The 17845-nt window shown below is 41.4% G+C and overlaps 1 protein-coding gene across 2 annotated transcripts in view; it reads right to left on the minus strand.

Moving 5' to 3' along the window:
* Positions 1 to 17845, minus strand: part of fgf14 (fibroblast growth factor 14) — a 110563-nt gene that overhangs the window by 30747 nt on the left and 61971 nt on the right. The window contains exon 1 of one of the 2 annotated variants that reach the window (XM_008282270.1): positions 6072 to 6264. The exons of the other annotated variant lie outside the window; for it this stretch is intronic. Within the exon in view, the coding sequence (XP_008280492.1) occupies positions 6072 to 6264 (193 nt within the window). Of the gene's footprint in view, positions 1 to 6071; positions 6265 to 17845 lie in introns of those variants that run through there. 2 annotated transcript variants of the gene reach the window in all.

A 17845-nucleotide genomic window follows, 5' to 3' on the forward strand; every position in this document is an offset into this window, starting at 1 on the left:
TCAGCCAGAGACAGATGTCAGTGCAGACATCATCCTTCCTCTGTCTGCTGCGTTTCATACCTGATGAACTTAAGATATATTTGTCACATCTTTACTGCCCTAACCTCATTGCTCTTCAGTATGGAGGCTCATTTCTGCCAGTAAAAGAAATAATCTCATGACGAGTTAAAAAAAAAAAAAAACATTACGAGATAAAACGTCCAAATGTGTCAAATTCAACTTTGTATGTCATCATTTTGACGTATTGTGAGAGGTTTGTACATCATAATTACCTTTTCATCTTTTTTTTTTCTTTTGGTAAAATCTAACATCTACAGTTGGTCTATAAAATGTCTGAAAACATTTTTTAAAAACGTCCATCACAAGTCTCCTGAGCCCAGTGTGACACCTTTGAGTGTTTTCTTCAACAGTTCAAATTGCAATTATTCCATTTACAATGTTATAAAACCCTGCAGAAATGTAAGAAAATCTCACATAAGAGAAGCTAAAACCAAAAACCACTTGGAAATTTTGCTTAACAAATGACTCAAACAATTGGAAACTAATCATTTTTCGCAATTCAGTTGACATTTTGTGGGTTTACAGTAAAACCAAGAAAAATAAAGTGACAATTAGAAAGTAAAAGAACAGAGGACTAAAGTGAGCACATTTTAATAAGCCTGCAGTTCATGTGGGTGCACAATGGAATATCTCTGCTTGTGTTCAAGCTGTGCAACAACATTTTTTTATATTCTTCTTGCAGCAGACTACCTGATGAATCTACTAACTGTTCCAGCTCTTCTGTAGCTCATATATCAGAGGTTGAATCTATGTTGTATGAAAGAGAGAGTTCTCAAGCCACTGTGTAAGCCATTAAATTGGGGAAAACAAAAATTCAAACGTGCTTTTGCCTTTATTGTATCACTTTTTAAAAATCTCTTCTTTATGCCTGTTTGCTAGTCACTGTCACTGCAAAAAGCAATATTATTTCACTAATTTCAATGAGAAATTATGGTTTCAAGCACACAAGTACCCAGCAGTCAGACACCATACACTAAACCTTAAGACCACACCAATGTAATCTACTGTGGTACCAAAGGGAGATGGATGAGTTCTCATGCAGAAGGGAGGTCAGTGAACAACAGTCACATACACTCACAGTGCACTTTGTTGGAAAACACCACACCAATATCAGGCTGGGACTCCATTTGCTCTCAGAACAGCCTCGATTCTTCGTGGACCAGAAACACCGGAGTCGTACACACATTTTCACATGGATTTTTAATGAGTGCGCAATTCCCTTGAGCGAATACTTTTGCGCGGATACACAAAGCTGGCAAACCTGTGATCGATTAATGACTTTGACCAGCATTTAAACTTTGCGGGGGAGTGAGATTGATTCAGAGGACAGATCAGCGGGGAGCAATCGGTAATAATTAAAACTGCATAACTGGCGGCTGGCTATGCGGATGCCCGGTGTATGTGTGAGCCAGCGTACATGTGTACGAGGTGAACTTGGCTCCTCCATCATGCTATAAATCATGTGACGCTGGCTGTGTTCCCTGGGGCGAGCAAGCCAGCGTATCTCTCACACACACAGATTTCCCCTGCAGCTTCGATCTTTACCACTTCTGAGCAGCAGCTTTAAAGAGGGAGCTGAAAATCTGCAGAATTTCAGCTAATTTATCAAAATCGAATGAGGCTCAAAAGTAAGGGGAAAAAAAACAATAAAATGTGCAAAGTCCTACTCTGAGGACTGTCTGGATGAATATGTCAAGGATTCAATCATGTCTTCAAATTCCCAGCACATTAGTTATGACTGACAGTTTAACATTTTGTAATTTTAATAAAGCTGATAAGCCACTGATGCAACACAGGTTGAAGGTCAAACTCGCTCTTGCTCAATAAATGGATTCAATGTAATTTACTCTCTGACAAACCTAAAATCATGTATTATCCCTTGTTTTTGGAGACTTATTTTTGTGCATGTTTATAAAATGTTGAGCAAGTAGGTGCAGTTTAACATTGACAATGAATGTTGGAGGATAGAAAAGGTGTACGCAAAACTATAAAGCAAAGGTTCAGTGGTTTTACAGTGACACAGCATTTTCAGTTCTGTCAGACAAGCTTGATATGGTGCATACACTCTTTAAAATAGAGAGCTACTTTAAAAAAAAAAAAAGTCTTTGTGGTATTCCCTAAGTCAGGAGGGTCTTTCTTTTGTTACTCTGTTTTCTCTTTCTTGTCTGTCTTTCTGAATATTCTCCTTGTATAACAGCCCCAAATGCTGTTTATCACAGATGGAGCATCCAGCTTGGACTGTAGCTGGACTTTCCCAGCTGCACTAGTATTGTGTTTTTTTTGTTTTTTTTTTTACAACAAAAGCACTGTATGTTTCTACATGCTACTTCTTTGTTTCTAGGGAAACGGAGTGGTGGTTTGGCAGCAGCAGGGGGTTTCCTTGGAACACAACAAGCATCAGGACCATAAGATCTGAAATTGTGTTGTTCGGCAGCAGAAGTTCTCTCTACATATAAATTGAACTGTCACCAAAAGGTTGTAATTTTTTTTAAAGCGACCTCTCTGTAGCTCTCTCATTCCTTTTCTGTCTTATTTTCTGTTGTGTTGGTGTGCAGGCACATGTTCATCTCAGCAAGCAGAGCATGGAGTATAAGGACACACACACACACACACACTAGCACAGCTGCAGCAGCACTTGTAGACTGCTGTCAGCCCTGCCCTGCCTGACCCACTTTGGATGTTTCTGGAATAGAAGAAGGGCTTTTCCAACCTGCAAAAAGGAAAAACCCCTCTTTGTGACTTCTGTTGTCATATAAAAGCAGATCAAGCAAAGAGAAGTTTCAATGCTGTCAATCCTTTCTCACATTTCTCTTATATCAACGACATCTCTGACATCTCACCAATAACTCATCCGATACAGACAGCTCTGAAAAGCTGACTGATGACGCACTGCTGCGTCCTGTCATACTCCCGAATAAACAGGCGAGGTGCAGGAAATCATTCATCTCACTCAGATGGGGTTTCTAGATCACGTAAGCTAATCTAATGGTCTGATCTATGTAACATGATCTAATGATTTATGAATCTAATCTAGCGAGATAATTAGAGCCACAGCAGCTGAGATTATGGGCAAGCCCCCGGCTCACTTACTGGGTTTGAGTGTAATTGTATTTACAACTCGCATTTAATCCCTTAAAAATCTGGGTGATGGCTGGCTCTGCAGCTGCTATCAGAATGCACGGATGATTTAAAATTAAAGCTGATATTGCAGACTAAAAACCCAAACTGTGGCTGACGTATTCCTTGAGGAGTACAGGAAACCACATCTGTGCAGTCTAAAGAACACAACAGTAAACACTTCATTTTCTTCCCTACATTTTTAGATGCTCAACTGTAAAATCTTGAAAAATAAAGTGACATTTAAGGAGATGAGAATGAATGACTCAGGTTGTCGATAGCCCCGTTGAAGTTTATCTTGAATTTGGCCACAGTGTCTTCCCGCAAAACCACAATGTAAATCAGTGCCAATCAATGCAGCTCATAAGAATAGGTAATCTAGTGTCTCACTCACAAGATCGATACACAAATCCAAAGGGAATACTAACCTTAGGTCTCCTTTTTTTTTTTTTTTTAAAGACACCTCCACTCTCTCATCCTGACACATCTCAGTGGGATACTGAATGTGTCTTCAATATATAATCACAGTCTGGATGGTCAGAAAGCTGCTCTGTTCTCTGCAGGCTCAGCTGTCACAGCAAAGCCCCGTGTTTTTCTCACCTGGGAAATGAAGACAACTGTGGAAGTCTGCCTGCGTTATCACAACACATGTGATCGGTGGCTCCTTAGTCACTTCACATCAAAAAAAAAAAAAAAAAAAGAAAACATAAAAAAAAAAAAAAAAGAAAGGGGGAGGGGGTCCTTTAAGGGTCTAATATTAAATTAAGCAGCCAAACAAGTCATTAGTTTCTCTAAGCTGTGTGCTCCTGTGATAATACGGTGAAGAAGAGGAAAGAAGGGAAAAGAGGGAGAGATGTGGAAGGATGCAAAGAGAAACAGTGGCATGTGCAGGATTTTCAAGGCAGCCACCTTTGAACAGCAAAGTCGATATCACTCGGTGGAGATTTTTCTAATTCTCATGTGAGAGGGAATTAATGAAGTATATTCCCATTAGACCTTTAATCACAAATAGTGCAAAATTACAGCAAGAGAAAACAGAGTGTTTGCTCTGATTAGAGCTTTGAAAATGAGGACAAAATACAAACTTAGAAAAAAAAAGTTGCCACTAAATTTTACTTTGATTTTAGTGGGAGTCCTTTTTATTTTGCAGGCAGCAGGGTCAGGCTTTTAGAAGCCTTGTGACACCGTTCACCAACACTTGTGCTGCCATCGTTACTGTAGATTGCCATCACTCTTCTTGAGATTCAAGAGGCCCCCAAACTGCTCTAGAAAATGGCCGTTCCAGGTGTGATGTTGTCAAGTCATTTCAGGGGGTTGAGAGTGCAGGTTGACCTGACATCTCTGACTCAAAGATTTCAAATACACACCACAGCAAGACAATGATGCCAAGTTACAGAGCCTTGTATTTGTTTTTCCCTTTTTGACATTATATCCCTTCCCAAAGCATGATATCTCCACAACTGTGGTCTGGAAGGTAGGGGGTGGGGTGGGAGGCTTCTGGACACCAAAGACGATTTCCAGTGGCAAGACGGATACGCCACGAGCCAATTCAGAGGTGACACGGGAGGACAGGCAATTAAACACACAAATATTAGGACAGCCACACACACAGAGTCTCACACGGTGGGCAGAAGCAGCAACAGCAGCCTGGAGGATAACCGATTATATCCTTCCATCTGATGCACCCTGACCCACGTCCAGATGTGTCCTCGATGGGCTATTATATAGATCCTGTTTTATCAAAGCCTTTTTTATAATCCATGTAATCACTAAGGGTTAGTGAAGGAGACATTTTATACTGTTGTTCAATTCCAATGTGAAAACAGGCAGCATGTGAGAGACTCAGCAATCAAAATGGCTCTCTTTGCGTCCAAGATAAAACATTGGCTTCAATGTGCTTTTTTTTCTTGCTTTTTACTTTAAACAAATGTAATGTGCAATTTGATTTTAACATAAATGCATCAGTTCTGAAGAGCATTTAATCAGCTGGAGCTACAGTAGTGGTGCAACAGGTCTGATACCTGAGGATTCCGAGAGGAACATGTAACCACCTTCCATCATTCAATAACAAGGGGGAAATAATTGGAGCAATTTCTTTCCCTAAATGAATTACCCTAATTCCTTTTTGTGCGAAAAAAATTATCCTCACTGTCGGCAATGACTCTGGCAGTGAAATAATTGTTGACAGTGCTCTTTAACAATCCCAGGTTGCCACATTACAGCAAAAAAAAATAAAAAATAAAATAAAATCTTCATGACATTTTCATAATTGGAATGAATATCAGCTGGAGCAATGAGAGGCCAGTGGCCCCTAGAATTTGTGAAATTATGCAAGAAAAAGATTATGTTTGAAAGGCGTAACCTCCATTCCGTGGGAGATATTGACCTTTTTTACTTGCATGGAAATGAGTTTAATTTTCTGGCTCTTGTGATGTGCTTATGTACTAAGTAGTTCAGCGAATTTTAGATGTGCTTCATAACGATCAGGCCCCTTTCAGAATCCCTGAGGTGACAGCTTGGTAAACCTGTCGAAACCATTTGGTACAACTCGTCAGGAGCCTCAGAGCTACCTGGGATTGCATATAAATCAGAGGCAGGTCTAGTTTTTTGTTTTTTTTCCCCAACAAACTGGCCAATATGCAGGAAGAAAATGCTGTCTCTCCTTTTATTTTAACTTCTTAAGGTTTGTAAAAGGTATAGTTTGACAAATCTGTGCAGTGAAGAATACACTATTATGCATTTGTGCTTGCCCCACACATGTGCCAACGCAATTATGACAGTCACAGGCCTAATTATGCTATCAACCAGTGGTTTGATGTATGCACATGTTCACACTGAATGCAAAAAGCTCTATGCCAACAAAACAGGCACTTTGCACACTTAAGTTACCAGACCTTGTCTCCGTAGTCTCCGCTTCCTGAGGCCGAAGATGCGCACTTTAGAGAAGATGTCGACCAGGTTCCCATTGCAGAGCCCCTTATTCTTGTTGGGGCTCTTTCTCCGTCGGTTGGTGGAGGGTCGGTCCAAATGCTGCTCCCGTGCCTGTCTCTTCTGTCTGATCAGCCCACTCGCGATAGCAGCAGCCATGGCTTAAAATGTCACAACTGCTCAGGTCCAGTCTGCACACGGAGCACAGACTACACAAACAGCCGCCTCTCGGAGCTCGCAGCCCGGGTCACAGTCCCATGGTGGCGGCTAAGTGGTCCGTTCCGCGATGTCAAATGTCAAATATGATATTTTTAGTAGCTGGCTTCCCCCTTTTTTGTCCAAATACTACATGATAATAGCGCTGTTAAACCAGCTGTCATTAGCACTCGAAACATTCTTGGACATGGTAGAAAAATGAGATCAGTTCATGCGTAATTCCATACATCAGTGACCATAGTCTGGACGCCAAACTCACGCAGATTTCAGAGCATTATTCATACCTGCACAGGGATGTGTTTGTTCATTGTCTGTGAAAGGTTCAGCAGCATCGCCTCCCTTAAATGTCCAACGCCGGCTGCAGCGTCCTCGCAGCAAATTCACCCACTCTTTTCCCTCCTTTCAACCCTCCGTTTTTCTCCTCCTTCTGCCAGACGAGGCTGCTCTGTTAGAAGTCGCTGTTTAGGTTGCGTTAAGGGGGGAAAGACGCCTGTGCATGTGTGCGCCCCCCCAGCAATTAAACAAATACAGGCGCCTCCTACGAAGATCCCAACCCGACTGAAGGCGCAGCAGCCGGGGCTGAAAGCTCAACTCCCAAGTTTGCAAGAAGCAATCGGTGACAGGGACCCCCGCGATCAGGAGCCACACGCTTGGAGATGCACAGAAATACGCAACGGTAGGAGAGTGTTATTTGATGCAGCAAGGCTGGATTAAGTTATATTCCAACAAGCATCCGATTACGCTCTAAAACACATTTTCCTTCATTGTATTCCACATCACAACACAAGCGGTTGGGGCGCGATAGGAGAAGCCAGGGAGGAGAAAAAAAGAAGAAGGAAAAAAAAGAACCAAAGCTGATCTGTGGCGATGACGTCTGCATTGTGTGACAAGCTGCATACAAATAACACAAACTTAAACCCCCCGGTGATCGGAGCAAAAATTCCAAAAAAACCCAGCGCGTTTTTTTTTTTTTTTTCCTCCTACCGCATGTATGGCTATCGGTGCGTAATGGCAACGCGGGGGAGAAGGTAACGCCGCCGACCAACGGCGCAATTTATTTTCCCACGCTCAAAAAGAGAGAGGGGAGAAAAAGCAAACCGATGGGAGGTGGTGGTCACTGGTTTCGGTCTATATGCCCCTCAGATCAACAAATCTTTCCTATCAACAAGTCGTAACCACTCGTTAGTACACGCCTGAGTGAAGAGGATGCCGCCCCCCCCACAAACACGCCCTCCCCCTCCTTCACCAAGCCCCGGCTTGAAAGAGGGGAGGAACAGCCGGTCTGTCTGCTCTCATTAGATTGCAAAGATTTAAAGATTTACCTTTACTTTTAAAATACAGCTTACTGCAGAAATAATTGTTTCTTTTTATAGTCAAATCTGTGTCGTTTAAATTTCACAAAATCCCAGTAGATTGCTATAAGTTTGGTGGATCTCATGAGATGAGACAAAAAAAACAAAACAAAAAAACACCAGTTTAGCACAACATCTGTGGGCTAAAGAAACATGCACATTGTTTTCATTAGGAGCACCTCAGCCGGGCGCGCTTCATTCAGCACCACGGACAGCGCTTCTCATTTCAGCACCGCAAACCCGTGGAGGGAAAATGTTCCGCTCGGACAACATCACCTTTTAAAAAAATAATAATAATAATAACTTGAACGTCCCCCACAGACTGTAGGACGTCTCAGGTAAAATCACAAGCAAACCGAGGTGAACTTAACTCCACCCACCTCAATTTAGACGCTTAATCTTCCACACAATAAAAAGACACGGGGGGGGGGGTATTTGATTCTTTTCTTGATTTGGATTGAATATCATCTAAGTCTCTCAATCACAGGCACGGAAATTAAAACTCAAGAGAGCCATCTGCTGTTTGTGGCTGTAATTAAACATTTGGGCTCATGGGGGGAGACTGGAGTGTTGTATCGCATTGCTCTGGTGTTCTCCGCATTCTGCCACACACGCACCTGTTGATATCCAGCCACACGGATGCACGAATACAGGCTGGTAATCGAGCTGGTAAACAAATTCGTTTGAAAGAGCTGGATGGTGAAACAAAGTCCTGCACGGTGGCTGCAGAACTACACGCCATTTGAATGCATACAGAGTTCCTTATAGGCAGCTCATCCACGATTATTTACAATCATCCCTATAGAAAATCGTGCTCGGATATACGCAGTAAAGTGCACGTCCTCCCTCCACATCCCACCTCCGCGGACTCTTGCGCACGCTGTGGATGCGCGCAAAGTTTACGTCCCAGAAGCCTCCTGCTCAGCGGCGCTATAGGAGACGTGCAGTTAACGCTCCAACCAGCAGCGGACACTGTCAGCTCAACAATGGTCCCACAGCAGCCTGCAGAGCAGCACTATCACCATCACGCTTCTAAATCGGAGAGGGTTTCTATTTTGCGCACATGGATAATTGATTTTCTTCAGTCCTCTGGGACACTTGGGTTGACTGAGTGTCCAAGTCAAGTTGGAGCTCAGAGGGGATTAAAATAAAAGAAGGAAATTGTAGAATATTATCCTGCAGATTTCTCACATTTTCTGCACTTTTTAAAAAATTTAAGCAATTTTTAAAAAGCACCACTTGGACTATAATCTTGTAGCTCAAGGGAAAAGAGACCCAGTTTGAAAATATGTTCACCCAATGAATTTTTTAAGCAACGATTCCTTTAAAATGGTAAAAGAATACCAAAGTATCACATTATCTCATTTTCTATATTTCCAAAAGAGGCATACATTACCACACGAGTGCTTCAGTGTCATTCTACAAATGTGGTGTAATAGTAAAGAACAAAAAGAATCACTTTAGGATGGATCCAGGTCCGGAGGAGTGGCCTAGCACTGTAGCTTTTACCTTGTCAGCCACACAGCATGAGGTCGAATGCACGGATAGTTCTCTTGTCACAGCAAAGACATTTACAAGCCTTATCGCAGAACACGCTGGAGGAACAAGTCTAATCCGGGCAAATGCTCCCCTATCAAACTTAACACAGCACAGGGTGTCGAAAAGCATGTCAAAACCCTGTTAAATATTCATGCATGAAGCAAAACAAGGGCGCACGTACCTACATTTTTTTTCCTCCTGCATGTGAAAGTATGAGAGTCCATGGCAGTCCCATTCCAAAGCCCTCCGAACCAAGACCTTTTCTTGTGACTTCTAATGCCCCATTTATACTGGCCCTTGTAGCTTCTAACATGGTTACGGTGAACTGACAGTCTGCCCCGAGCTGTTCAAATCAATTTGTACACAATCGCCTTAAACACTTCATTCATTCTTTAAGTTGGGTCACACAGAAAGCCAGTTAGATTAACACATTTGGACACTTTCTCTGAGGCCAGTCGCAAATGCAATAGGGCTAAATGTAGCCTCAGGATGGAATTTGCAAGAAGTCGTTAAGAAGACAGATGTGAAGGTATATCAGCTACTGCAGCTCTTTAATCAGCACACTGTTGAATACCAGCGAGCACAACAGCATGCAAATATGAGCAGTATGGAAAACATGGCAATACAAGATTCAGTGAAGCAGAGGCAGCAATGAATGCAGCCACAGCCTCATCAGGTCAGAACATTTAAATCCAATCTCCTCAGAGGAAATTAAATTATCTTAGTTAGATGTCCTGCTGCCGAGGGAAACCAAATGTCACCCAGCAGAACTGTGGTAAACAACCCATTTGATTATTGCTGTTACTTTGCTTCGGGGGCTGTGTTCTTTTATCACCCATCCTGATAGGGGGAAGAAAAAAAAAAAGCAGGCAGTGGGACTCAGCACTTCTCAGGCCCAGAGAAATAAAAGAAGCTTAACACATTACATTGCATTATCAAAGTCGGAGAGTTAATTTAATTTGAGATGAGTAATGATTTTGTTTAGTTAGGATTTATGTCGTTTTTTCCCCCCCTTTCTCGCTTGTCTTTCTCTTCCCTTCACATGCTTCAGTTGTTTAATCACTGAATATCACAAGTCCATCTTCTGGAGCAATAAAAGCTTAGAGAGCCTGCTTATGGACTGTCAGTGTCCTACAGTGCTTGTATATTAGTCTCATTTGTTTTGATGAGTCTAATAGTCTGAGCTAATCAGAGAAACAAGATAGACGAGAGCACATCAAGAGCTCGTAAGGGAGGGGGGATGAATGTGGAGAGCTTTCAGTGACCAAAATTGAGTCAGGGCTGCATGTATCATATGCAGCCATTACCATTAAACTTAAGTTTTACCCACTGTTTACTTGCATTTTTACTTGTGTGCTTACTGCTTGGATAGGTTTAGGAAAATATCAATATTTTAATGACAACTTGGAAGCTTCTCTTCCATTTTCTCCTGTCCTATTTAATATATGATTGGCTGGCTGAAAAGAAAAATAAATTAAAATAGCAAAATAGCAAAAATAGAAATGGCTAAGATATGCTGATCGTAAATGTACAAACAAAAAAGCTTCAAACAATCATGGAGAAGGCAGTTCAGTTATATTGAAATGTAATTTTTTTGTGGAAAACGCCAAAAAGGTTCATGTACTGTAGTATCAGTACCAGCTTTTTAGAGAAATTGCAACATGTTTACTGAGAGTTAAAATAGTCAAGGAAATGTATTTATAGAGCGCATTTAAAAACAATGGGAAATGGGCTATAGAGGAAATTTTAATTTATGTTTAGCAGCACATTCTAACATTTCGCTCAGCACAAAGTGCATTACAAGTTAAGGAGACTGGAGGTACAGATAGCTGTCATGTGACTCCCTGTGACCCCATGTCCCTCATTAGATTGTTTCCTTTGGCTATTTCTTGTAGCTGTCTGATAAAAGCCCAGCTAAAAGAATGACATTCCTGGAATGAACACCCGAGAAGCAGCCTTTAAGCGACGCTTTACTGCCTGTGAGCTCACTGTACTACACTGTGAATGAATGATATATTGGAAAAGGTGAGAAAATAACCTTCAAGAGATTTAGTTCCGAGCGAGTGGAACAGCTCTCACATTAAGTCTGCGCTCACAGACCTTTAAATAGCTGGTTCATCATCTCCCACAGAGTGTCATAAAGTCATTTAAATGTACATCACACAATGGCCGCGAGGTACGCTAAATGTGCCACTGGAGAATATGTATAGCCACATTACAATATGTTTCTCTGTTGTGAGCGTGATGGAGTGCTGCCCTTCCCCTGGGGACGAGATTAGAGCGGGCCTGAGGTGTGGAGGCTTCCGACGGAGATATTAATGAAACACAATGGCTTCAAACTGTTAGCTCCACTTACCAATCGCCTGCTTCTAGATTTAAAAAAATAAATGTGGTTAACGCTTGTGCTGCCGAACTCAACGCACAGTAAAGCAAAATCCACTCCAGTCAGTTAATAAATGAGAGGCGGATTAAATGGAACCACTGGACACAATGCTACACTGGGGGTCTCATAATAACAGTTCGATTTAATTGTGGTGATAAGATTAATTGAGCTACCTAATTAGGTCGTCTTGGAAACTATAACTTTGAAATGACAGGTCACTTGGTGGAGAAAAAAAAACAGACATTCAGTATGTGGTTGAGGGTTTTCCTGTCAAGTGCTCTAACTTTTCCACATCTGAAGGTGATTACAGCAAGACGAAGGAGAACAAAGAGCGGCAGTGATTACACAAATCCCTGTGGTCCCTCGCTAGCAATGATTAGTTAACGACTGAATAACAGCGCAAATCACAAACAACCCAGTTATGTGGCGCATAATCTGGGATGAAGAAAAATGAGGGTATGTAAGGACTCAAATGTGAGCAAGGAGATGAATACAAAGAGAGAGATGCAAATACAAAAGTGAGGGGATCAAAAGTCAGACATGCAGAGGCAGAACACTGTCACCATCCGCTGGGGAGTCCACATACGGGTCACACACATCCACTCCGTCCCTCTCTGCCTCTCTCGCTTTAACACACACACACATTCTGCTCCATCCTTTGATCCTATTTTAAGTCTGCAGCAGTGATGGAATGTGCCTTGTCAGCAGCACTGCAGAGTGAGGTTCCTTGGAGAAGCCCTGGGCAGTGTGGGAGAATATCAATTAGTCCAAACCCCTCTGGCGAGGCCTGCTTCCGGAGCTGAAGGCTGACACCGAGTGTGCACAAGCGCCTGCGTGTATCAGCAAGTGTGTGTGCGTGTGCATATTTTATTGTTTCCTTCTCAGTGAGTTAACGTGTCGGGTGTGTGGGTAAGCAAAGACGGCGTGCGTGCCCACTTGGAAATGCATAAAGTGTATAGGTGTGCACATTAATATGAATAATTCTCAGACGCAGGTGAAGGACCCGAGTGTATTTCAAGCCCTGGGAGTCTTAATAGAATGGTAATGAGGGTGATGCCAGGTCAGGTCAATGTCTGTTTGTGAATTCGAAAGATGAGATATGGAGAAAATCAGGTCAGCAATGCTGCTGCGAATGCAAAAAAAAAGAATCTTGTTGTGTCTGCAACATCAGTTTTCAAACTCACAGCCCAGTATATGTGTAAAAAAAAGAAGGTAATTATAAGACAATATGCCTGTTAAGCAAAGTTATTGTTTAACTTTTCTTCTCGCTCGAAAGACACAAACTGAACCGCTGACCCTCAGGTATGGTCAGGATTTTATTTTTTTTGTAAGTTGGCACCTCGTCAACCTGCAGTCCACAGATGATACCTGAGGGGACTGCAGGTGTACAAAGAGCACAAGTCCATCACAGTCAATGACTGCCTTTGATAGCCTCACAACTACTGACAGCTCTGTACACACTATTGTCAAAGTAGCTCACACACACACACACACACACTACACAAACATAGAGACTAGCAGGTTTTCTTTCAAGAACAAACCAAAATCAAGTAACATGAAAGGAAACCCACATTCACACACATCTAAATTCCCAAGCATGCACTGGCATTCATAAGCAGGTTTTTTAGAGGACAGTTTTCGTACTTCTTTTACTTTGTTTATAAAATTGAACTAACCTTACCTGTATGATCAATTCTAACACCTAACTTACTCGGCCAAGCCACGATCCTTAATGAAGCTCCAGGCCTGAACCTGAACTCTAGCCCAGAGATGACTAAAAAATTGCGCCAAGTTCTGACCTTAAATAAATAGTTTAGCATATTAAGAAACAATCTTGTTCACCTACGTGTTGAGAGTTAAATAAAAAGTTGACCTTGTCTGAATGGTGCATAGTTGAATTGTTATGTGCAGGACTGTGTCTTACCAGAACCAATAACCTCTAAGAGTTTCTGTTGTTCTGTTCAGTCACAGCCAGAAATAATCTGGCACATAATCCCAGTAAAATGACCATTTTTTTCTCCTTTCACGTGTCTGTTTTTATATAGATTAAGCAAATCAGCTATAATTTATTAATTTTTAAGGTTTACAGTTGCTGGAAAGTTATTGTGTTACCTTTTAAAAAAAAAGACAAATGTTCACACTTCAGGTTTTTATACAAAGCGTAGCTCACCGGCTGCTGACATGTTTACCTCGTAGACGTCAAAGTTATATCTTCTTACCAGCATGAACATCATATTTCCCAGCATTTTGAATCATTCTTGCTTGTGATCTCCTGGGTCTGTATGGGTGAGCGCTTTGTGTTGTTTCTCAGTAGCACACAGAGAATAACTGCTCACGTGTGTGCCTAAATATGAATAGTTTCCTGGCACTGGAGCTGTACAATTTATGTAGGGACAACATGAGGAGTTATATGTAACTTAAGCTGCAAAGCTTTCAATCATAGAACCAACACCTTTCACGTTACAGGAAGGGAATTATCTATTCAATGTTTAAAAATATTGCTCAATGAGGTCACACATTTATGAACTGGAAAGAAAAATGGATAACTGTGCTTGCATATGACGTCCTTTTATGACAACATGACAAATGCCCTCTTGTTAATGAAAGACTCTCAGTCATAACTATAAAAATCACACCTCCATGAAATATCCTCTCCAATATGTGTGTTTCACATTGCTCTCGTTTTAGTGCTTTAGTGCTTCCCTCCTGGAGCTCTATTAAGGTGTGCTCATATGATATGCACCATAGATCTCCAATGAGATAGTGTGAGAATGAGACCTCAGCCACCTCTGATTGAGAGCACCAATAAAGTTTTCCCCCAAGACACAATGAAAGACTAATGATGTCTGTAATTACCAAAATTATGGCGCTAATCGTCATTAGCCGGGGCTGCACTTTGGCTGATGTGACCCTCTTGGCTCTGAGAATACAGGGAGGGGAAAAAAAGAAAAAAACACAGATGATACCCCGTCACTACAGAAATAATGTGCACGTGCACAAGTGTTTGACTGTGAGCTAATGGAAGTGACAAGGGGACGAGGAGTGCAGTGATTAGTCTGAAGTGACGAGGTTAATACTCTCGTATGACAGCAGTCATTAACCAGCAGACGTTACGACACACTCAGACACCCATTAACACTGTCACAGATCAAATGTTACCACAGCTCAGAATACATCAGATCCTTCATGTATCCGAAGATGCGCTCGCTCTTAACAGGGACGTTCCACCGTTAGTGTGATCGCTGATGTGAAAACTAACATGTGATTAAGCTAACTCAACTGAATTATTTAATTAAAGTCAACTTTATTCTAATCACACATACAAACTGTGTCAGATTGTCTGGCGGCTTGTTCAGAGCAGCTCTTGCCCCTGTGACCACAAGGATAAATAGTTATAACTAATGGATGAATGGTTTAGTGTATCTTGCATCACCTTTTACTGTCGATGATGACGTTTGTTTCTGCTTCCACTATTTTATAATTACTACACAAACTCAACAACACAAAAAGTGCATCTACATATTGGAATGTAAACATCTAAAAACATCCACTGGAGATTTGTTCATAAGCTGGGAAAATTTTTATTTTTATTTTTATTTATTTATTTATTTGTTTGTTTTTACCAGTTTTCCAATTGAAAAAAAGGTGTTTTAATGCACAACAAACTGAAAAAAACAACAACTGTGTGTTGACACAGCAGACGGTAGGACAAGACAGACACATGTAGAGGGTTTATTTGTCCTAAAAGAGGATATTTGTTTACACAGTGGCCACATATGTAACACAAACAAGTAGGGACATACAGATATATACAAATTACAGGTGAGCTGATGTTACTGTAGTCTAAGCTAATGCAGATCTCTTGTATCTCACAAACGGATGCAGACATAATGTGATACTTCACACATTACAAAAAAGATAAAGTAAACCAAACAATGGCCTGGATAAAAATATCTACTTTATATTATATACAGTAATGTTCAAATATTTTAGGCACTACAACAAGAGTGAGAATGCTCCAAAAACTATGTCATGGATAGTTTTATTTCACACTTATTATGCACACAGAGGAAAAACCTGAGTCAAAACACCACCCTTTGCTTTCAAAACAGGCCCAGTTCTCCTCAGGTACACCTTTTCACTTTTAGTTGGCTGTATTAAGAAGAAAAAAGTAAAAAAAAAAATAAAACAAGAGAGAAAGAAAAAAACTGTTCCAAGCATCTTGGAGAACTTCCTGCAGTCTCTCTATGGATTTATGCTGCCTCCGTTTTCTTCAATCTATTCATGTAATCCCAGACTGACTCCATGATGGTGAGATCACTGCTGCAGAATAAATCTACTAGTGATAGGACACCTATGGGATGGAACAGTGCATTGGAAAAGAATCTAAACTGAAGGCAAAGTGCCTAAAACTTTTGTGTGGCACCGTATATAAAATAAATGTGCAAATATGGCACTTCTTACTTAGGCTCTCTGGGGACCTCTATGTGGCCAAGTGTACACGCACGTCCCTGTGTCTATGCATCAAGAACTTCCCTCACATTCTCCTACAAACACAAACATTTAAGCTTTCTGTTTGTCTCGATGGAAAAAATGAGCATGAATGTGTGCTGTTCTATCAACGCTCCGGTAAATTTGCACTTGCCAGGCTGCCACATTAACTCACTGAAATCTAGCGACATTATGACAGACATCAGTAAAGCACCACTTCAGAACATTGTGGCTCCACAGTATCACTATAATAAACTCTAGAATGAATGGAGCTTCTTTTGCCAGTGCTTTAAAAGAAAAAAGCAACTCGCTAATAGCAGGAATTATCATGTCTACGTTGTTCTTACCTCGAATATTAAGACACATGTTCCTGTATAGCTGGATTGTAAAAAGGAGAATTTAATGTTAATACCAGGGACTTCCCAACTGTCAAACATAAGATTAGGTGTGCAATTACCCAGCTCATTTCTACGTCTGTCTGTAAAATACTATTCTTGTATGACTCATGCCAGCTGCACATAAATCTTAAGTTTTCCTCTACAATGCCTGCTGTTGTTTTAACTTTATAACTTAAATACAGGTCCTCCTGATGTGACATTAAATCTGCTGTCATGATTAAATTGCTTTGAACTGCTCTTCTACTTTCGAGCCACTAGAGAGCAGCGCAGAGCTCAGCAGGGCACGGTTGCAGGATTACAGGGCTCATCAAGAGGAGGCAAACTGCTCTGCACAGAGAATAGGCTGCTTTACTGTATAAAGTTATCTTTTTATCTTAGTCCAAGGTCCTAAATCTAGTTATGACTGAGAAAAAAAACAAGAAAGAACTTCAACAGTTCTCATTAAATGGAACACCATCAACATTGATTTGCAAAACCAGCAACACAGTGTGGAAAGATCCAGTGAAGCACACATGGGTTGGATTTGTGCTACGCTGGTGCATTGTCCTGAATGCAATTACTATATTTAGATTGTAAAGTTCCACTGCGTTTAGACAACCATCTGTCACAGCACAAGACTGAACTGGAGCCCTTTGCAAAAGAACAAAGCACTCCTTTTTCTCAAGACAACAGAGATGCCCTCAAGTGGCCAAAAAGGGCTAAATCACAAATGCTGTGTTTGGACAGTTGTGATGCCGATAGCCCCCCCCTACCCCCCCTGCACCTCATCATTTCATCACATTCATCTCTCTGTCAATCTAGACGCCATAAAGAATGTGACATGATGGAAACAGTGGCGAACTCAGCGTGGAGATATGACCGAACCAGAGGGGAGCGAGGCTGTGTTGTGAGCAGTAACTAATATTAGAGTCAGTGATGATAAGCCATAATCTGATTGTAGGTTTCTGGGCTCTGTTAAAAACACTCATTGATCCTCGGTTGACAGCTGGTATTTTCTGCAGGTGTATGTTGCACACAGATTCATCAGCGTGTGTGAGGATGCATGTGGCTGAGCTGGGGGGGGCACAGGATAAAGAATGACATAAAGAGAGGGGAAAAAAATGAAAGGGGCATTTGTTTTCATTTCTGTATGTTGTGCAATGTAGACACAGAGGGCTCTATGATATATAGATCAGAGCCTTAGGACACTCAGTTTCCAATAGCAGTCAGTGGTGCAGTGCTCACACTAACTGAGCTGGTCGCTATTGATGTGAACTAGAGAGCACTGCCTGATGACCACAGTTGGCACCGTGTTTAGGCTTTCTTGATTTAATGTAGAAAGCAGACATTAGCCTTTACCCCTTAATCGCTGACTCCCCAAC

The sequence above is a fragment of the Stegastes partitus genome, unplaced genomic scaffold, assembly GCF_000690725.1.
Source record: "Stegastes partitus isolate 25-593 unplaced genomic scaffold, Stegastes_partitus-1.0.2 Scaffold7, whole genome shotgun sequence".
Taxonomy (NCBI): Eukaryota; Metazoa; Chordata; class Actinopteri; family Pomacentridae; genus Stegastes; species Stegastes partitus.